This window comes from Pyrus communis, chromosome 16, assembly GCF_963583255.1.
Source record: "Pyrus communis chromosome 16, drPyrComm1.1, whole genome shotgun sequence".
NCBI lineage: Eukaryota > Viridiplantae > Streptophyta > Magnoliopsida > Rosales > Rosaceae > Pyrus > Pyrus communis.
The window spans coordinates 23,014,338-23,037,169 of record NC_084818.1 but is presented as its reverse complement, the minus strand read 5'-3'; the positions used below and the strand labels follow the sequence as shown (position 1 = coordinate 23,037,169).

At 38.6% G+C, this 22,832-nt stretch overlaps 1 protein-coding gene across 1 annotated transcript; it reads left to right on the top strand.

The window, feature by feature from the left end:
* Positions 1–16,790: 16,790 nt before the first annotated feature.
* Positions 16,791–17,507, top strand: LOC137719519 (uncharacterized). The gene has a single exon (XM_068458564.1). The coding sequence runs from the start codon at positions 16,983–16,985 to the stop codon at positions 17,475–17,477; it is 495 nt and encodes a 164-aa protein (XP_068314665.1). The 5' UTR covers positions 16,791–16,982; the 3' UTR covers positions 17,478–17,507.
* The last annotated feature ends 5,325 nt before the right edge of the window (positions 17,508–22,832 follow it).

Genomic DNA, 22,832 nt, shown 5'->3' with positions numbered 1-22,832 from the left:
ACAGGAGCACCAACACTTGCAAGTGCATCTGCAATTTCTTCAATTTGCTGGAGATATTGAGCAGCAATCAGATCACCTTTAACAAGATTGCGAAGATGAGAACGAAACTCATGAATATGTGACTGAGATGCAGTGGCGAGTCGCAATTCCAATTTCGCCCAAAGTTCTCGAGCAGAAGTCACGCCAACTGTGTAGGGGGATTAAAGACTCAAAGAGAGTGGAATTAATCTAGATAAGAATGTTTTGATCATTCTCAAACCAAGTAACATAGGTTGGATTGAGAGTTGCAGTGCGATTTCCAGAGGAATCAAGAAGATATTTGGGCGGCGCCACCATAGTTCCGTCAATGAGACCAGTAAGATTGTAACGACAGAAGATCGAAGCAAACAAGGCACTCCAGGTGAGGTAATTTGTAGTTGTAAGCTTGATTGGAACCATGGATCCAATGTTTTGGATTGTGATGTAAAAAGAAATCGCAAAATTAGGGTTGAGAATTCGATTCCGAAGACCGAGATGCAGTAGTCACCATAGCTGGAGATTGAGGAAGAGATCGTGATTAAGAGCAAGAATCACGATCAAGAAGCACGATCAAGATCAAGAACGCAATCAATCGATCGGAGAAGATGAAGCAGTGCAAAGAGAAGCAGGAAAAAGGGATCGAAAATTGGGGGTCGTGAGACTTAAGGCGAGTGATACCATAACAAAGAAAGGATAACAAACAGAACAACTAAGGGTATTTATACCATATTAAGAAAATATTTCTCATTAACTCAATGAATAACTTTACACTATAGGTATTTATACAAGTCCATCACAGTTAAAAAAGAAAGGATAACAAACAGAACAAACTAAAGATTTCTTAATCTCTAAGTATTGTCTCTTTTAGGTGTAATTACATTTTTTATCCTTAATAAAACATTGCATATAAAAATATTAGACATTTATTGATTATTCTGTTTGGTTCAAGCTAGGTGCTTGTTTGACGAGTTTTTACAGTTAACTAGAATATACGTGGGTCTGTTGTTCCATTGTTCTTTTCCTGTTTGCAATTCCATACCAGTTTTAACTTCATGTGCAAATCTTAAGGCTCATTGGGACTTATAATTGCTTTAAACAAGGGAGAATCATTTGAAAAAATTAGTTCATGCGTTTACCCATTTGTGCAATCCCATATTTGTGTTCCTGTTTTCTGCAATGGGTCTATAGTCTTACTTTCTATTGTGGATTACTAGTCGGTGGAGGTTGTCCATATTTAAGTATAAGGTTTTTGGGAGACAATGAACCCTTTTCCAAGCCATTATTTGTGTTTGACAACGTCCATTTCTTCTATCTCTAAGGTAACGCTTCACCCCTCCATGTGTCCCTTTGGTTTAACTTCAATGATTTTGTTTAAGGTTCCTTGGCTTTTGCCAAACTTGAAGGTCTTGGTGAGACGTGCAACTGCAGGATTTGGCAGTCTTTGTATAATATTATTGTGTTTTATATGGAAAAGGCAACAAACTCAAAGTGGTGTTTAGTTCTTCTGTGAGGGGCCAAGTCTCATCCCTTTGATGCTTATCATTATGGCCTTATTGTTTCGAAATCCGTTGACACGGAGTATATGATGTGGATATGATGCGCGACTGTGCCTTTGCTGTATGTTATTTTGTACCTTGCTCTCTCTTCCCCTCTCTCTCTCACACAAACACACACAAGCATGTGGTCAAGCATTATTTCAAGAATTATTTTGATTTCATTATCTTTTAACTTCTCAATTTTGTTCCTAGTTGCAAATTTTATTTTTCCCTTGTTCTTCATTCAGTAACTAAAAACAAGAATTTAGTGACCACTGGGATGCTGATGATGCAAGATATAGCCTGAATTCAGGATGTTAATAGGAGCCAAATAATTGTGGAATTTGCCAGGGGTAAGTATTATGGGTTATATTGTTTAGAATCCTTCTCATATTTCAGCAATGTGTTGCTAGTATTTGTTGTTAAGAACTTGAATTTGTGTAGTGCCACCAGTTGCTTAATAATGTTTTGTCGGACTTACCGTTATCATGTATTGTTGAGTTAGACCATCTCTAGTCATACTATCTTTTTTCTTTATCAAATTTTAACTAAAACGATTAAAAAGATCAAAAAGGGAACTGTAAACTTGTTAGGGATGAACGAAACACAAATTTCACAATTTTTATTAGAAATACACTTCAGAATTTGGAATTAACGAAATGTTTTGGAAAAATCAAGTGGGTGTGAAGAGATGAGAAAGTTTGGTGAGTTCCAAAATATGCATATCACTTCATATTTGGAGTTTCCGTTTCCGATCGCCCATTTTCTCAACAACGAAACAAAAATTACAGATTAGAACAATCAATTTCGGATTAAAATAGATCAAGTACGGTGGATTGAACATAATCCTGACAAATAATCTAATTGAACAACCAAATTTCGAGAATCAAAGTTGAATTTGATAAAACAATTCACAATGAAGAATATGAAATCCTCTCCATTATGAGTTTGACTTTTCTAATCAAATCTATCGAAATCCCAAATTAGGCACTCTTTGCATTGGTTATAGGGGCCAAAAAAAAAAAATACAAAGACAGAGCACTAGGTTATTGGGGTTGTGAACACCCGTTGCCCCAATGTAGCTCCACTAATGCTACTCGTGGGTCAGGGGACGATCTGGCTTGGATCATCAAGATTCACTGATCGGATGGCTGGTGTCGGTGACGTGGACGCAGTTTCAAGCAGGACTTTTATGTTAGTTTGGGGACCGCAACTTTTGCGCCTTATTTTTATGTTATTTGCCGCTATGCCAAAACTTGCTTCGGTTTTTTCCCGTTGTGCTCATTTTTTTTCAGAAACGCCACACGTATTATTTGGACTCTACAGAAATACCACAAAGTTATCACACCATTAAGTGAAAGTCCTGTATACCCTAAAATGGAACTAAAAAAATGAGTAAATTACATTTTACCATCTTAATTTTAAGTTACATAACAAAAGCATATCTATCTTTTAAACATTTCAATATCATACATTAACGTACGAATTCGTTACAATGTCGTACCTCTATTAATCAATTCGTTTATTTGACAACATTTTGCTGACTTGGATAAAACAAATTAAAAGAAGAAGAAAGTTTAATTAATAATTTGTTCCTAACCAAACCCCACCCGTTTACCCTTAATTTGTTCCTGCAAACCTAGCAACCAAACACCCCAATCCCATTCACCCTCTTCTACGAAACCCGACCCCAATCTTTTTCTTCTCCGGCAACTCAACCTCCAATCCCTTTGAAATTCATAAACTAGGCAATTTAGCTGCAATTCCATCGTCAACTCCAATTTCCCCTCTATTACCCCCCTTCACAACTCAGCCGTAGCAGAACCCCTAAAGTCTCCACCCCACTGCCAGCACCCCCCCCCTCCCCCCCAGAATTCACCATCAGACCTAACTCTAAACACACCCAGGAAAACTCAGAAGAGTTAAAGGTGGGCTTCAAATCAATTTTGGTCTTCTGACTCGAGTCATTCATCGGATTCACCAGCGTCGTTCGTCGGATTTGTATCGTGCCGCATTAGTGGATCCAAGTCGCTACTGAGAGAGAGAGAGAGAGAGAGAGAGAGAGAGAGTGATTGAGCGAGCCAGTTGGTAGTTGGGGTTGAAGGCGGTGTGCTGATTATGTAGATCTCGAAGTTGAAGTTGGGGTAGCTGACTTCATGGCTTCCCATGCCGACGAGAAGGAGAATAAGAGAGAGAAAGAGGAAAAGGAGAATTTTTGGCCGGGGAAACACGTTAGGAGAGCATCTGGAAAATTCGATGGCGGCGGAGGGTGGAAAGGGACGGGATTTGGTCGAGAAAAATGGGGATGGCTGAGGTTGAAGACGCTCTTCGGGAACATTGGTACCCCGAAACGCGTCCTGCGGGAAGGAGGGGGAGAGTTTTTTAAAAAAAAAATATTTTAATTGTTAAATAAAAATTATTAATTAATAAATTTTTTATTTCAATTGGCAAATGAGTGGGTCCTTCTTCTGTCACGTCATCATTTAACAATCAAACTAATAAAAAATTTAACAAAGGTTTGACACTACAACAAATTCATAAGTTGAGGTATAACATTATAATGTTCAAAACATGAGGTATGAGATTAGGGTTCGATCTATAGTTAAGATAGTTTTGTGTAATTTGTCTCAAAAAAATTCAAGTTGTGGACTAATTCCCCATACCTTGCGTGGATAAGTTAGTCGAGCACCAAGCCAACACTCTCCTCAAATCGACAACGTCTCAATCTCGCACCCGAATGCTAAAAATCCGTTGGCTTCCCCGCCATCAATATCTCAGCCTCTCCTACACTCCAAGCATCAAGCTCAACTTCCACTCCTTGTCCAACATAAGGTATCCCAAAATCCAAACAGAGAATTTCACAATCCCGGAATTAAACAGAAACATTTCAAATTCTTGCTTGATTTTCCAGGGCCGGAGTAAGGGTGATCCAAATACTACTACCTTAGAAGTCCGGTCATGGGCTCACCAACTTCGAGGTGAGCTATATCAGACGGAGTAGGATGCCACCATCATTTTGCTCCAGGGCACTAGGTGGAGTCTAATCAACTCTGCTGGATGACCATGCTTGTTCCGCAAGACACGTGATTTGATCCGGATATGGACTCAATCAAATCCTATAAGTCTTGGAGTCCCTACAATCTAGGGATATGTGTGTGACGCAAGTAATCATACTCCTAAGATGATGCAATATCTACTTACTAGATATCCTCTCAGATTCTCCCGACTTAAAATGAGAATTCTATCCTAAAAATGTCTCTCTCCCATGATATAAATACACTCATCTAGGGTTCATCTAGTGTAATGCAATCTATACACTTGAATTCTCTTGTCCACGGCTTGAGTCTAAAATCATTCACTAACTTGACCGTCCAAGAACCTTTGGCTGGCACACCCTCCCTCGACCTAGGGTTTCCTTACGGTTGTTTATTGTTTTTCAGGTTGTTCCAAACTACACAGATTTTTGCTTAATCGCCGCTCACGGAGGTGCACATATTTGGTTCCAATAGAACTTAGCCTTCCATTCAAGGATGAGATAATCAACAAGTGTTGTGCCTCCAAGAAAAATTGAAACTTCTTGCTCCATGCAGCATAGTCCATTCAATCAAAGAACGGAGGTGAGTTACAAAAGCCAACAACATGATCACGATCCATGGTGAGATTCCACCCAATGCCAGTAACTCCCAAAGATCACTCTATATATATTTAGAGCAAAGCTCTGGTACCAATTGAAATTGGTACCAGGCAGAATATCCTACGATTATGAGCTGAAATATGTTAGATTGACTAGCCAAACTATCCAGTCAACTAAGTACAGATTCGTTAGATATAAAAACACAAATCCAAGGAATAAACTTAGTATACAAGAAGTTAACCTAGTCAACAGCAACACAATTCTTAAATCATAATCAAACAATATAACTTTGAGCACAAACACATATCAAATAATGGACCATATAATACGTGTAACATATGATAATAAACTAGACATGTGAACAAGTTTAACCAAGAAAGAACACAAGAAAGTTTTGACTAGAAAAACTCCTAACCGAGTTAAAACACCTTGGAGTAGAGAAGTCTTCAGTCTTAATAAGAGGGCAGCCACATCCCTTGAGCTCACCTCTTTGTGTTACCGAGACCAACACGATCTATGTAAAATGATATGATGATGAAGATGGTTTGTAATATGGATTCAAAAATCGCAAGTCAGTTTCTCCAATCAAACAATTGAAGGAACAAAAACTGATGTGAACCCAACTAGGTCTATATGAAGGCTTGGAATTTATACCTAGACCATGAAACAATGCAAACCTGTTTCTCAATGATTGGGAGAGTTAATACAAATTTTCTTTGTGAAAAACAGTTTGGTAGCTAGGGTTTCCTAAATGAGGAAGAGGTCAAGCTTAAGGCTTAAATGTACTATCTCTTTCTCTCTCTCTCTTTCTGCAAACACTAAAACCAGACCAACCAAAAAGTAAATGAAACCTAGGAACCTTTTATCACAAAAAGGCTTGTTTGTTTTCAACCAACAAGGATGAAATGACACTTACCAAAAGGAGAAGTAATATAAGCTGATCAAGGGTGAAAAGTTTACTACCATATAAAAAGTGTCAGTTAGCCCATGTGGGTTGTCTCTTAAATTCCATGCCCAGTTCGCGAGATAACAGTGAGTAATTGTGATGAGACAATAACACCTAGGCATAATGAAATATGAATTTAAATGTGAAATGCATATACATGAACGGATCTTTGAAGAGATGAGCCAATTGTTTGAACATTGATTTCCAATAGCAACATGCGTCAATGACAATATATCCTAAAAACTAACTAGAGCATGTGTGGTACATATATACAATATTGACAAGGAAAGCCATAACACTTAAGTCTAAACTTCACAGAAACTCTTGGGTTTCGACTATTTCGAAGTGGTTCCGAGTGTGTAAGGCTCAAATCCGAAGCTTGGGATGATGGGGAGTCTAATCCCAACCTCAATCTTGTCTAACTTGACGAGATTAGGCCGTAATCTCGTTAGAAAGTTTTTGCAACTCGTCAAAAAACTGGTTAGTTTTTCGATTAACTCGATGAGACTTGTGGCGGTTTACTGGTGAAATATTGTCGAAAGGGCGAGATGTGGTGGTGGTGGTGGTCTTAGTTTTCTTTGTGCAATGTGTAGAAAAAGTGAGAGATGGAGCGGGAGAGACTCTGGAGAGAGGGTGCAAGAGAGTGGGCTGGATAAGTGTGAGCGAGTGTATGTTTGGGTCAACCCCAAACAATAAGTTAATTAGATACTAGGCCTAATTAGGAAATAGTAAAAAAAACAAACGGGCCAACTTGCCTATTTGTTTTACGAGTCCAACTAGCAAATGATGCGAGATTTATACGCACACAAATTAAACCCTCTTTTTATCAATTGTAGTATATGTATAAGTAGGGATCGTTCTGGACCGGGGATTAGGAGGGATTGTTAATCACTTGGATTTGACTAAAAAACGTAAAATAAAGTTTAAAACACTATACTAGACTCAAAAAATGCAAAACTAAACTTTAAATCACTAAGACAAACCAAAGACTCAAAATGCTTTAAAACATAAACTAAATTGAACAATAAGGAAAAAGGGGGGAAGAGTTTTGATTTGACGAAAATTGAAATAACAAAACAAGTTAATAAACTAAGCAGAATGTAAATGTGAATATGGATGATGGAATAAATGGAATGAAGGCTAGCTAAGGGGTTCTTCTCCACACATGTTATACTTGCATACAAGATTGATTCTCAGTTGGTCTTTCGATAAATTATGAAACTCAATGCTCCAAGTTAATTAGGTCCGCTTAAATTAACTTTCAGATTTCCCTAAATTCATTGGATTGAATGGAATACGCATTACAACCAAATTATTCTTAATCAAAGTCCCTAACTATGGAATACGCATGATAGAGACATTCAACAAAGATCATTAAGTTCAATGAAAATTAGAAGTGTTGACGAGGCATTCGTTACTATGGAATACGCATGAAACTTATGCCAAGAATTCGTTTAACGCGATTGTTTATAAGCAACCTCCACTACTTGTGAATATAAGTTCATAACGATTAGGTGAAACTCACTTATATTCTAGCGTCATATTCATGCATGAAAATTAAGCTTGCAATCTCAATGAACATACATAAATAAGTTATCAATCAAACAGTTAAACGAATTGAATCCACAACTTATGAAATTCCAACCAAAAGTAATCAATTCATATTGCAAATATAAACATAGTTTCGAATCACCCCCTAGCTAAAGGGGGATTAGTTCCTCATTACTTTGAAATCAAAGAAACACCTAAACATTCCAACAACTCAAACTTGAATTGTATGAACGTTTAGGCATTCTTCTCTTCCATTCCTCATACGTACAAAACAAAGAGAATTGAATTTAAACTTTGAAATCAAAGAAACACCTAAACATTCCAACAACTCAAACTTGAATTGTATGAACGTTTAGGCCCTCTTATCTTCCTCGTTGTTGTAGCACAAGGTCTAAGGTGAGGTTTGGGGAATTATGGAAATGGATGAGGAATGGTGGAAGGGGGACTCACGGTTAGGGAATAATGGAAGTGTTTGAGGGGTGTTGTGTTGTGAAATGGAATGAGATCTCCATGAATGAATGAATGCAAGGGTATTTATAGGAGTAGTGGAGGGAACATATGGCTATGTCATTTGTAGGTGAAGTAGGTGGATGTTGTAGGTGAAGTAGGTGGATGTTGTAGGTGAAGTGGATGTTGTAGGTGAAGTAGGTGGATGTTGTAGGTGAAGTGGATGTTGTAGGTGAAGTGGGTGGATGTTGTAGGTGAAGTGGGTGGATGTTGTAGGTGAAGTAGGTGGATGTTGTAGGTGAAGTGGATGTTGTAGGTGAAGTAGGTGGATGTTATTTTAAGTGATAAGTGATAAGTGATATGATATGTGGTTATGATATGATAAGTGGTTAAGTGGTGATGATAAGTGATAAGTGATTAAGTGCTATGATATGTGGTGATGATAAGTGATAAGTGCATGTGGGTTAACTAATGAAGGAAATGCATGTGCAATGACAATGTGTTAGAATGGATGTGTGTTATGCATGGCATGATTGGGATTAGGAAAGGTTTAAATGTCCTAAAACTAAAGAGAACAAGGTTCCAACACTTTGGCTCCAATTAGGTCTTCAATTTCGTCCAACACTTTGGCTTCAAGCATAAGCTATCCGTCCTTAGCCCAAAAGTGCTCCAAAAGTCTCCAAAATGCATCTTTTTGCTCCTTTAGCCCTTTGGACCTACAAACACACGAAAATAGCTTAAAGTACTAAAATAACTAAAGAAACATAACGTAAATGTACGAGAACAAGCCATTTAAGTCGCATAAATATGATCCTATCAAATACCCCCACACTTAGCTTTTGCTAGTCCTCGAGCAAAACAGAAAAACAAAACAAAAAGAACAAAACACAACCTACACCTTCCAACAATCGTATCAGGGACTTCCAATGCACATGACAAGTTAAAAATCATTATTCTCACAGATTTGAGCCATCTTTACACTTAAGTACATTCTTAATCATAGTCACCACATACTAGTTCACAATTAAGCATTTAAAACCTTGTTTTGAATGTAGTAGCATGCCTTAGAGAATTCCCTCAATTTCTTACTAGATGTACTCTCGTTTTTCACACAGATTTTCTGACTACACACCCTACACTAGATATATGTGAGAAGATTGATGTAAACATGTAGACGAACACTCACATATGTTATAATAAGGAAAGCATTTTCTGGAGTTAATAAGCATGTTTAGATATGATCTCATGAATGGAATGCTACTACTTAGACGCGAGAACCAGTGACACCATAAGCTCATACCAAGTTCAAACTCCACAATTGAAATACATAACACTCAATATAGAAGTCAAGGGTTGTAACGGGGCTTGGGGTAATTGGCTAAAAATGAAAGGTAAGGATAACAAACGTTCTTCAAGCAATAGTGAGCAAAGCATTGAATTAGGCACTTAGAATTTCCTTTAGAATGCAGAAGTCAACTTTGATCACCCAAGGGGGAATTACACAGAACTTAGGGCCATATTCATTTTTTTTTTTGGACCCTTTCTTCAACCATCAACGCTCGTGAGTTCATTTTCACTTATTTTCATTTTTTTTTAAGCTCTTTTTTCTTTCTTTCTTTCTTTTTTTCTTTTCTTTTTTTTTTTCTTTTCTTTTTCTTTTCTTTTGAATCTCAAAACATAAACACTTAAACATTCTCTCCCCCACACTTATTTTCTTTCATAATGTAACTCAAAAGGAATTCAATTAAGTCATGCTCACTATCTTTTAAGAACAAGGGTGGGGATTGTCCTAAACTAGGCTAGGTGAGGAAAATGTGGGTAAACAAAGAATAAAGGCTAAACAAGGCTCAACGGGGTTAAAACTTACAACATATACGAAGTATGGAAAGTAAGGCTATTTGGCTATGGTGGTGGTCACTACACAACTTCTTCTTGAATATGTGTTATGCAAATCAATAACATGCTTTGAATGAAATGGGCATGAGTTCTAGCATTTGGAACTATATGATAAAACGCCTTCTAGGTAGTAACCAAGCAAAGAATAATGAGATCATACAACGACTTTAGAAAACAAGAAATCACAGATTATACTCTCCAAAGAACGTTATAGGCTCAAGTCTCTCAGGGTTGTAGCGTTTGTTTGAGTTCCTTCCTTCAAGCATGTTACAAAAACGAATTTTTTTTTTCTTTTATGATTGCATGTGAAGTCATACATTATAACCATAACCAAGCATATACCAAGAGTAAATCAAACTTTTCTCTATGTTTATAACTCTTTCTAACCGTCATGCAATTATAAACCAAATCCTTATCATTGTGTTGGAAGGTACCCTAAGACACAAACACACACACAAAAACAACTTTAAAACAACTCTTTTTGGGTTTTTCAAAACAATTTTTCAAATTTTTATGGGATTTTCGAATTATAAAACAAAACACACTAAAACACTCTAAAACAACTTAAAAACACCTTAAAATAGCAAGGAACAACATTAGAAGTTATGGTGGATAAAACCCTACGAATTTGCATCAAAACACTTTAGTTACCCCCCCCACACTTAAATCAAACATTGTCCTCAATGTTTTAAGCATAGATTCACACAAAACATAAGTAAACACACAAAAAACATTTAAACATACTAAACATGGCAGAATGTAATTAACAAAGAGAAGAGTTTAGGGACGCAAATCTGGTTATGGAGTGTAAATTCCCTCTTCTCCTTGGTGATTGCATTGAGGCTTTGATCTTTGTGATTCCACAGGCTTACTCTTGAACTGGTTTCTGCCCATCGTTGATTTTCCTTTGTGCTACTTCTTGAACTGGGCAGCAGGATGGTTCTTTTGGTTTCCCCCGAAGGTCTGAGCTTCCTCCTGTTATCTGTTTCTTTGTTCAATCTTTGCAGGAGTGGTCCCTTCTCTGGAAGTGTAACAACCGTTGAAGATGACTACTCGAGAGCAACGCTAGGTAAGCAATCAGGAATAGATTCCAGGCAGTTGGCTCCATATCGGAAGACTGACTCCAAGTGCCGGCTGATTGCTTCTTTTACTTTGCCATGCAAGTAAGAACAAGGACAAAGAAAAAGACAGGGAAAGAGCATGATATGAGATACTTTTGCTTTTGACCTTGATGATATGAGATACCTTTGCTTTGAAGAAGCGGTGAATGAATCAGCACATGCTTCAATCCGCCGTTTCCTCCTGGGTCATATGTACTCCAGGCATCTGGTATCATCTTTGGGGAAGAAGAAAGAATTGAGTATTTTGAAAGGCTTTGCTGGGAGTGCACCCTCAGAGGTGAGGGAGAGTTGGGCATTTTCTTCAGGTTTGCCCTGCCATAAAAGACGAAGGTCGACATATATAGAGATAATATCAAGTGGTGGTACTTTTTACCCTTGTCGACAAACGTTTTGATCCCGCAAATCCGGCTCTTTGAAATAGTGGCGCCTCTTCGATCTTTGAATACGCCTCTTCGATTTCTGAGCAGGCGCCCCTTCGATTTCTGAACGACGCCCCTTTGCTTTCTGAACGATACGTGGTAGTGCAGATGCGGCTCCTTTTGACAAAGCTGCACGCGTCTTCTGAAAAGTAGAGAAAGCGTCGCCGAACTTTGCGCTTGTCGGCTAAAGATGTGTAGATGCGATGATGGCCTCCACGTGTTTTCAGCTTTGTCAGAAATCTTTTGACAAAGTTGAACGCGTTTTCTGAAAAGCCGAGGGAGCGTCGCCTAAATTACGCCGGAAAATCCGGCTCTTTGAATCGGTGGACGCGTCGTCTTGGCTTTTTATAGAGCTATCAATCACCCCAACACACACACTCTGAAGATTTCCCATTCCTGAAACTCGACTCCGGCCCTTTGTGAAATTTTAACTCCATCCACCCCTTCTCTTTGAACACTTTTGAAAAAAATGGCAAACTCATCGAACCTTAGCTTAGATTTGAGTCTCAGCAGCGATCCGGTTGCGCCCCGTCAAGGTAATGTATGGCGCCCTTCTTTCTTATCTTCTAACGGTCCTCTTTCAGGTGAAGACTCTGTGATGCAGGACGCCACAACAGCTACAATAGTAGCTAAAAACCTCCTTACTCCAAAAGATAGTAGGCTGCTGTCAGGACGGTCCGATGAGTTGGCCGTTCAAGAGTCCCTCGCACTTAGTGTTCAGTGTGCGAGTTCTGTGTCCAACATGGGCCAACGCCTGCTTGCTCGGTCCCGCCAAGTGGAATCGTTGATGGCAGAGGTGGAAAGACTTAAGCAAGAGATCCAGCAGCTTAAGTACGAGAATAGAAGTTTGCATGTGCTTGCAAATAACTATTCGTCGGGGATGAAGAGGAAGCTTGATGAGCTGCAAGAATCTGAGGGTCGAATTCACAGTGACCGTCAAAGGCTTGCGTCTTATCTCCAGAGACACCTTTTTCCTGGGTCATCCAGCGCTTGGCCAAGTATTGAGGCCTGGAATGCTCTAGCTCCGATGCCTCCCGCTCCGATGGCTTCCGCTCCGATGCCTCCCGCTTCTATGCCTCCCGCTTCTATGCCTTCCGCTTCTGCGCCTCGTAGTGGGGCTTCACGCAAACAACCTTTGTGAAGCTCCACCTTTCTCCATGTTTAGTATCTTTCTTTCTCTTTTTTTTATTTTTTTTTATTTTTTTTTTTATTTTTTTTTTATTAACATAAATAAAATCAAACGGCATGGAATTGGTCCTTGAATGGAAGGTGATACTTGAAGTGAACCGGCATTGGTTTGAATTCTAATGTAGGTGCCTGATTCATAAAAAACAACAAGTTAGTATAAAATGTAATGGAATTTGAAAAAAATGACTTACTTGTTTTGTCTGACAAGAACTCAATGACAAACACCACTCCTTTGAAAGTTTCAGGGATATTGGACTTGGCCAGATTGCATGTGATGGTTATGACTTGTCCAATGTCATCAAATTCAACTTCTTTGGGCATTGTTGTCTCAAGTATATCCCCTTTGATGAATTCATGAAATTCCCTACTTTGCACCTTTGGAAGGTCTTCCAAGATGTCTTTTTCACTTTCTTCTTCCTTGGAATTCATGAACCTGCAAGGAATAGGGATATTAGGTGGAATGAAGATAGAACTAATTGGAACAACCTTACTTGAATTAGATGGCGTAGGAGCAATAAGTGCTTCCGGCAAAGGTGCTTCAAATCCTCCCTTCGGATTTACAATGGTTGAACTAGGGAGTTTGCCTTGGTCGCAAAATTGTCCTACGAACTCCGCTATCTGCCCAATTTGCTTTTCCAAGTGATCCAACCTTTTGTCTTCTTGTCGAGCCTCATTGTCTTGATTTTGTGAGCCCTGCACCAAACAAATTAATTCGTTAAGCTTTTGATTATAATCTATTGACGAACTTAAATTTGGTTGGGCATATTGAATATGAGGTTGTGGTGGCTGCCAATATCCTCCTTGTTGAGCATTTTGAGGTTCCCACCACATAGAGTTTGAATGATCACTCCAATCCGAATTGTAAGTATTGGAAAACACGTTATTCCTTGATTGAAGATTAAATATATCAACTCTTTGCATTTGGGACCTTTCCATGAGCTGTGACAAAAGAGAAGCGTTATCAAGTGCCATGTTGTTCTTAACAAACAAAACACAAATAAAAAAAAACTAAATCTAAAAGACAATACAGAAACAAATAATCCAAGGGATTAGCAAATTTTCTAATCCCCGGCAACGGCGCCAAAATTTGATGCGAGATTTATACGCACACAAATTAAACCCTCTTTTTATCAATTGTAGTATATGTATAAGTAGGGATCGTTCTGGACCGGGGATTAGGAGGGATTGTTAATCACTTGGATTTGACTAAAAAACGTAAAATAAAGTTTAAAACACTATACTAGACTCAAAAAATGCAAAACTAAACTTTAAATCACTAAGACAAACCAAAGACTCAAAATGCTTTAAAACATAAACTAAATTGAACAATAAGGAAAAAGGGGGGAAGAGTTTTGATTTGACGAAAATTGAAATAACAAAACAAGTTAATAAACTAAGCAGAATGTAAATGTGAATATGGATGATGGAATAAATGGAATGAAGGCTAGCTAAGGGGTTCTTCTCCACACATGTTATACTTGCATACAAGATTGATTCTCAGTTGGTCTTTCGATAAATTATGAAACTCAATGCTCCAAGTTAATTAGGTCCGCTTAAATTAACTTTCAGATTTCCCTAAATTCATTGGATTGAATGGAATACGCATTACAACCAAATTATTCTTAATCAAAGTCCCTAACTATGGAATACGCATGATAGAGACATTCAACAAAGATCATTAAGTTCAATGAAAATTAGAAGTGTTGACGAGGCATTCGTTACTATGGAATACGCATGAAACTTATGCCAAGAATTCGTTTAACGCGATTGTTTATAAGCAACCTCCACTACTTGTGAATATAAGTTCATAACGATTAGGTGAAACTCACTTATATTCTAGCGTCATATTCATGCATGAAAATTAAGCTTGCAATCTCAATGAACATACATAAATAAGTTATCAATCAAACAGTTAAACGAATTGAATCCACAACTTATGAAATTCCAACCAAAAGTAATCAATTCATATTGCAAATATAAACATAGTTTCGAATCACCCCCTAGCTAAAGGGGGATTAGTTCCTCATTACTTTGAAATCAAAGAAACACCTAAACATTCCAACAACTCAAACTTGAATTGTATGAACGTTTAGGCATTCTTCTCTTCCATTCCTCATACGTACAAAACAAAGAGAATTGAATTTAAACTTTGAAATCAAAGAAACACCTAAACATTCCAACAACTCAAACTTGAATTGTATGAACGTTTAGGCCCTCTTATCTTCCTCGTTGTTGTAGCACAAGGTCTAAGGTGAGGTTTGGGGAATTATGGAAATGGATGAGGAATGGTGGAAGGGGGACTCACGGTTAGGGAATAATGGAAGTGTTTGAGGGGTGTTGTGTTGTGAAATGGAATGAGATCTCCATGAATGAATGAATGCAAGGGTATTTATAGGAGTAGTGGAGGGAACATATGGCTATGTCATTTGTAGGTGAAGTAGGTGGATGTTGTAGGTGAAGTAGGTGGATGTTGTAGGTGAAGTGGATGTTGTAGGTGAAGTAGGTGGATGTTGTAGGTGAAGTGGATGTTGTAGGTGAAGTGGGTGGATGTTGTAGGTGAAGTGGGTGGATGTTGTAGGTGAAGTAGGTGGATGTTGTAGGTGAAGTGGATGTTGTAGGTGAAGTAGGTGGATGTTATTTTAAGTGATAAGTGATAAGTGATATGATATGTGGTTATGATATGATAAGTGGTTAAGTGGTGATGATAAGTGATAAGTGATTAAGTGCTATGATATGTGGTGATGATAAGTGATAAGTGCATGTGGGTTAACTAATGAAGGAAATGCATGTGCAATGACAATGTGTTAGAATGGATGTGTGTTATGCATGGCATGATTGGGATTAGGAAAGGTTTAAATGTCCTAAAACTAAAGAGAACAAGGTTCCAACACTTTGGCTCCAATTAGGTCTTCAATTTCGTCCAACACTTTGGCTTCAAGCATAAGCTATCCGTCCTTAGCCCAAAAGTGCTCCAAAAGTCTCCAAAATGCATCTTTTTGCTCCTTTAGCCCTTTGGACCTACAAACACACGAAAATAGCTTAAAGTACTAAAATAACTAAAGAAACATAACGTAAATGTACGAGAACAAGCCATTTAAGTCGCATAAATATGATCCTATCAGCAAACCAACAATACCATAGTTTGCTTGCAATACTGACAACCCACTGCTATCTTGAAAAACAAGTTGTGGATTCCCGAGGTGCAAAGTTACCATTTTTCCCCTTGCCTTGAAAAGTGCGCAAATCATTCACTACACGTCCTTTTTATGTCCTGTTCGTATTCACATGTTTGTGGTGATGAATACTACTTAACTAAGAATGAGAAAAAAGACAAATTATTAGAAGAGTTTAGAGATCCACATAGTATTCCCATTTAACTTGTCAAAGGCATTTTCATAATTTCTCAGCGTGGGGGGGATAGACTACAAAAAAATTTGGGACAGGATGTAACAAAAAAATGCCTTTAAATGAAAAGTTCTTCAATGGAAGGATGTAACATATTAATTTTTTTCCGAAATGTAATTAACTTTTTACATCTTTAATTAGAAGGGTGTTGGGCCTTGTGAGTTATAAAGAAAAAAATAAATGAGATCTCAAATTTACATATTATCCATTTGAATAATCCATATTCACACCAAATAAACCAATGTTCTAAAAATCGCTTGACGGTAGTTGGTTTTGTAAGGTTTAAATCAGTATTAGGCTTTATTTCTCATAAATAAAAGAATAGTGAGCCTGTTTTTATCTTGCATTAAAAATGCTCTCATAATTAAATCAGCACGAGCACCTCAAAAAAATTCAATCAGCCGGAGGAAACTCAAATAACTGGCAACCAAGCTCAAATTAATTAGGGCAATTACAGCCATGCAATGGCAAATATAGTAGTATTATTTATAGGTGATAATAAACTGAACCCGCTTCTCTCTCTCTCTCTCTCTCTCTCTCTCTCTCTCTCTCTCTCTCGGTGTACGGGCGGGTTTGTTTTGGCAAAAACTATGTTTTACGTAAACAAATTAAGGCATACTCCATGCATGCATGGCCTCAATGCAACAACATTTACAACGGGGCCATCTCTCAAGGACGGACCCCTTGTTTCTTCACATTGCTAATTAGCGCAATGAAAAACAAACAAATCTCAACGATGAACAAATATTTTTACTTAAGATTTCAAATATTTGATGTTTTTGCGTAGCAAGCTAAGCTATAGCTAGTTTTGGTTATATCAATATGCCAGGTGCCGGAGGTTCATTCATCTGCCTCATCTCTTGCGTTTTATTCATCTCTATCGTGGCCGGAGGCGGCTGCCTGTTGATGTACATGATCCTACCTGAACCTCAAACCACTTGGCTTCCCATTACCGGAGTCGCGTTGGTTTGCCTTCCATGGTTGTTTTGGTTCCTCACATTCCTATATCGACTAATCTCTCGGGGCTCCGGATTTAGAGGTGGCATTGGCAATGCTGCGGCTTCGGCTGGTGGTGCAAAGGTTACTAACACAGCTGCATCGGCATCGAATTTACATGCCAGTACCGATCTTGCTGCACCTTCTGCTCAATCGCCAGGGGGTGACACTGGTGCTATGGTAGCAAGAGAGGTAGAATTAGGAAGTTTTAAGGATGGAAAGCGAAGGATCTCGTCGTTAAGTCGCAATTCATCAAACATTAATGTATCTCGTCATTCTCATGAGAGTGAAATGCCTTTGGCCTTATCAATGGCATCCTGATATATCTAACCTATGCAATACATGCGCAAATTAATAGCTTCTCAATTATTAACTACGTACTCCATGCATCTCTATACATGCTTGTCCCTTTCTGCATGTCATATGGGACATGCCTGCGTCACCGAGTCGCCCAACTCGGTTGGAACAGAACAGACCCAATTGAGAATCCGCCATCGTAATTGTGAAATCGGCTTGAAATTTCTTTCGGTGATTCAAAACGGTGGGGATTTGAGTTTTGAGTTGTGACCCGAAAATGACAACTCGAAATTTCAATGTCTTCATCGTTATCGAGTACTTCTTGCTCGACCACGTATATTCTCATCGAGTTTCTGCAAATTAAATACTTTAAAAAAATTAGCATGACGAAATATTGGCCGGCCAATGCAAATAAAAATGTAATAAACTTTGCTCGACGAAACCCTTCGTCAGGTAAAAACTTTAATTTTTTTTTTTAAATTCGAAATTAAAACAATATTTAATTTAAATAATAATTCTAATTCTATTAATCTAAAAAGCTAAAGAAAAAATTAGACATAGAGATACTTTTAATACTTAATTTTATATTGAGACAACACTTTTTAAACATTTGAATGAGAGAAACAATAATAAATGTGAAAGATAACATCATTTTTTTTTTTTCTCTAGAGTTTAACTTACTAAAATACCCTTTATTTTTGATATCTTTTCACACTTCTCTCTCCCGCATTGGAGTTGATCATGCCACCTAGGCGCCTTGTTTCTTGGGGTTTAAAGAGATGATGTAGTATGTACAGGTTGGGCTTCTACACCTTTTTGCTGCCAGAAGAAGCTTCCCATCATTAGTTAAGGTTAACTAGTACAAAAGCTAGAACAATTATATTTACACTTGGGAATGAGACTATAGTAAAACCTATTTCAAATTTATTTGTTTCATCGCATACCTCAAATATGCTCTCGAACTTTTGAAAAGGATAAAAAAAATTGATCCAAGGAAACAAAAGACCAAATTACAAAACAATCATCAATCTTATATCCTTATACATTTGGACGTCGTTTTGTGAAATCTCAAAAGATTGAACGCATGATGGAGCCTGCACAAGAGAAATTAAATTAATACACAGTGATTAATTTAATTTGAAGGACAATGTTAATTAACTTTGACACACCCCGACTGTCACATCCCGGCCCGGGGCGAATCACTTCCCGGGCCCGCTCCACCACCGTAGCACGATATTGTCCGCTTTGGGCTTACCATTCCCTCACGGTTTTGTTTTTGGGAACTCACGAGAAACTTCCCAGTGGGTCACCCATCATGGAATTGCTCGAGCGCGCTACTCGCTTAACTTCAGAGTTCCAATGGAACCCAAAGCCAATGAGCTCCCAAAAGGCCTCGTGCTAGGTAAAGATGGGAATATACATTTAAGGATCACTCCCCGGGGCGATGTGGAATGTCACAATCCACCCCCCTTAGGGGCCCGACGTCCTCGTCGGCACATACGCGACCAGAGTTAGGCTCTGATACCAATTGTCACATCCCGGCCCGGGGCGAATCACTTCCCAGGCCTGCTCCACCACCGTAGCACGATATTGTCCGCTTTGGGCTTACCATGCCCTCACGGTTTTGTTTTTGGGAACTCACGAGCAACTTCCCAGTGGGTCACCCATCATGGAATTGCTCGAGCACGCTACTCGCTTAACTTCGGAGTTCCAATGGAACCCAAAGCCAATGAGCTCCCAAAAGGCCTTGTGCTAGGTAAAGATGGGAATATACATTTAAGGATCACTCCCCTGGGCGATGTGGGATGTTGTCACGTCCCGGCCCGGGGCGAATCACTTCCCGGGCCCGCTCCACCACCGTAGCACGATATTGTCCGCTTTGGGCTTACCATTCCCTCACGGTTTTGTTTTTGGGAACTCACGAGCAACTTCCCAGTGGGTTACCCATCATGGAATTGCTCGAGCGCGCTACTCGCTTAACTTCGGAGTTCTAATGGAACCCAAAGCCAGTGAGCTCCCAAAAGGCCTCGTGCTAGGTAAAGATGGGAATATACATTTAAGGATCACTCCTCTGGGCGATGTGGGATGTCACATCGACCTGAATCGAGGCGCGCTGGCCATCACGTGAAGGTGACGTAGCCATGTGCACAGTGTGGAAGTAATAGTATATAAAAACATGGGTAAATAAAAACCAAATTAGCTAATTTACACTAGAATAAATATAAGTGTGCGAAAGTATTTAAAGTAAAGATACACGCATTCAAAGCATAGACGTCCTAGGTGCAATCCAGCTACTAAGCATTAATTATACAGGACATGAAAGAAATTCCTACATTATTGCAAGGATGTCGGAACTGTCGTAGAATCCTCATGAGCCACCAATACAAACATCTAGCTAGAACCTAGAGGAGCGCAAAACAAAAAGTGTGAGTGGGCAAAAACAAAGTTTTTGAAAACATCTTTGTCTGTAGAAACGTAATAACCCCTCACCATAAAACCTGTATAATTTCCAAGAAAATATTATTTCATTCGTATATAGAAATCATTCACGAAAGCAATGGAAACCAAATATATGCCATGTCACTATCTCAGCAGTAAATATGTAAGCCAAGTGTTATATATCAATGTAAAAGTGATATGCCAGCTAGAGTCACCTAATGTGACCTGTACAGCTGAACCTATTGCTCATCAATCTAGCCGGAGTCACCTAATGTGACCTGTACAACACTAAACCTGCATACAAATTAAAACCACTTAATGTGGTATGTACAACAAACTAGGTGTAAATAAGTACGCTCAAGTGCTATAATTACGTGAAGGCTGTGCGATGAATCGCAGCTTACCTACAAGTCGAAACCACCTAATGTGGTCTGTACGACAGGCTGGCACCTGACTTAGATCCAAGCTGAGCGTGTGTTGCAAGAGGTGAACGATCACGTGAAGGCTAGGCCCTAGCCACGGGCAAAGCACTAACACCGGGGTGCAGGAAAATGAGCTCTACGTGCATCAACTCATAATCAACTACCATGCAACCATACCATCAATATATACTCACCTGAACTTACATGGGCCTCCGCAGCATCATGCAATATTATGCAAAGCTATACTAATGCATATGCTAAAATGTAAAGCAAATATGATATGGCATTTTAAGCGAAATTCCATTTAAAACAATTTTTGGGAAATGTGTGTGTGTGTGTGTGTATATATATATATATATATATATATATAAACCAAAAGCCCACTCACTGGTATGTAATAGGGTCGTAATCCCGAAGTCTCGCATGGCTACGCTGGTCCTCCAGGAACGTCTCACCTATATGTGAAACAACTAATTCAATGTTAATTTTAAGCACATAACCAAAATTGTGTAATAACTTCTCATATGTTGCTCAATTGGGTGTTTGAATATACCATCGTGGCCTACTCAACACCACGAGTATCCCCATATTGACATCCCACGCGCCGGCCACACGCAGGCATGGTGGACAGAAACCCTAACGGCATTAGGGAATAGTCTGTTAAATAAAAGCATATACCATTAGATTTACCTGATGTCGTTAGTATATTTCGTCAAAGTTGATGGAATATTCCTCTTCTTCTCCAGTGGTCTTTGCCGGAGCCGTCGCCGACCGCCATTTGTTACGCCGGAAACTGAAAAATCTTAAAACTTTAATATCTACTTCATTTTTCAACCAAACTTCATGAATTTTATATGGATTTGAATCTCTTGAAGTATAGAACACAACCATACCTATTTGAAGCCCTAAAACCGATGGAAAACGGTCGGAATAATTCTTGGAAAAACCGGCCAACTCTGCAATCCCACGATCGTGCTTATTCCGACATCCAAACTTTTCCAAAACTAGTCTAAAATTCTAGGGAAGTCGAGTGAGTACCTTACTAAGCCTTAAAACCTTGAAATCACGTCGGGATCATGACAAAGTGAACTTCACCTCGCCAGAGGTTATTATTTCCCGAGTTTCCGTAATCCTTTCTCCGAACTAAGGGCACAACCAAGCTTGTGAAGTCAAGGAAAGTACGAAGGTGTTATCCTTAGGCTCAATCTGTGGTGTTTAGATGGTGTTTGAGAGTTGGAGAGCTCAGTTTGTACAAACAAGAGAGAGAGTTCAAGAAAGAAGGAGAGAGTGAAGGTTGCACATGCGTGTGTGTGTTACAGGATTGGCCAACAAGGAAAATATTAAGGCTCTCCATTGGGCAGCTGTGTAAGGCAAAGGAGAAAATAAGAGTCCAAGTGGCCCAAAATATAATTTCAACACCAAACTTGATTAGGCTAGGGAATATAGGAATAGTTGTAATTGGTTTAGGTTTTATTTTACTATTTGGACCTAATTATATTCTAATGTTCGTAACTTTTTCGTTACGAACTTGATTCGGCCCTAACTTGCGTCATCACGCTCGTGACGACGTGTACAATTTAATTACGTTAGTGAGAAAAATAATTTAAAACTATATACGTGCATCCACGTCACTAAGCCTCAAGGGCATTATCGTCACTTTACATACTCGAGGATAAAATATATACAATAAATTGGGAAGGGTCGTTACAAACTTTGAACTTAATTTGATTGATAAAAAAAGTAAATTATTTGAAACTTACAAATACCGAGTAAGAATCAATCTAGCCCAACCTAACACAAACTAGGCTTCCCCATTTACTAATTCTTCTATAACTATATGAACTGGTTCTATTGTAAAATATATAAAAGTAGTTCAATTTCATGCTCCACGATGCTCTTGATTCCTCTGTAACCCTCACCTCCCTCGCATGAGTAAGAAAGTTGCATATTTTTTAAATAGTATTAAAGTCAATTAAGTTGCATATTTCTTTAAAAGGTAAAAATAAGTATACAAAACTGATTTTACATGTATTGAAATTGATTCTACAAAAATAGTCAAAGACGTTTTGAACCAATTCTGTAAAAATGGTTGAAGGTTGAACTGATTCTGCAAATGGTCAAGGACGGTTGAACTGATTCTGCAAATGGTTGAGGACGGGTTGAACTGACTCTGCAAAAATGGTCGAAGGCAAGTTAAACTGATTCTATAAAAACAGTCGAGGATTGATTAAACTGATTCTACAAAAATGGTCGAAGACAGGTTGAACTGATTCTGCAAATAGTCGAGGACGAGTTGAACTGATTATGCAAAAAGGTTGAGGACGGGTTAAACTAATTCTGCAAAAATGATCAAGGAGGAGTTGAACTAATTATGCAAAAATGGTCGAATACGGGTTGAAATGATTCTGCAAATGGTCGAGGATGAGTTGAACTGATTTTGCAAAAATGGTTGAAGATGGGATGAACTAATTCTACAAAAATGGTTAAGGACGGGTTGAACTGATTCTGCAAAAATGAT

Coding starts and splice junctions, on each gene's coding strand:
- LOC137719519 (XM_068458564.1), top strand. CDS start 16,983: ATGCCAGGTGCCGGAGGTTCATTCATCTGCCTCATCTCTTGCGTTTTA.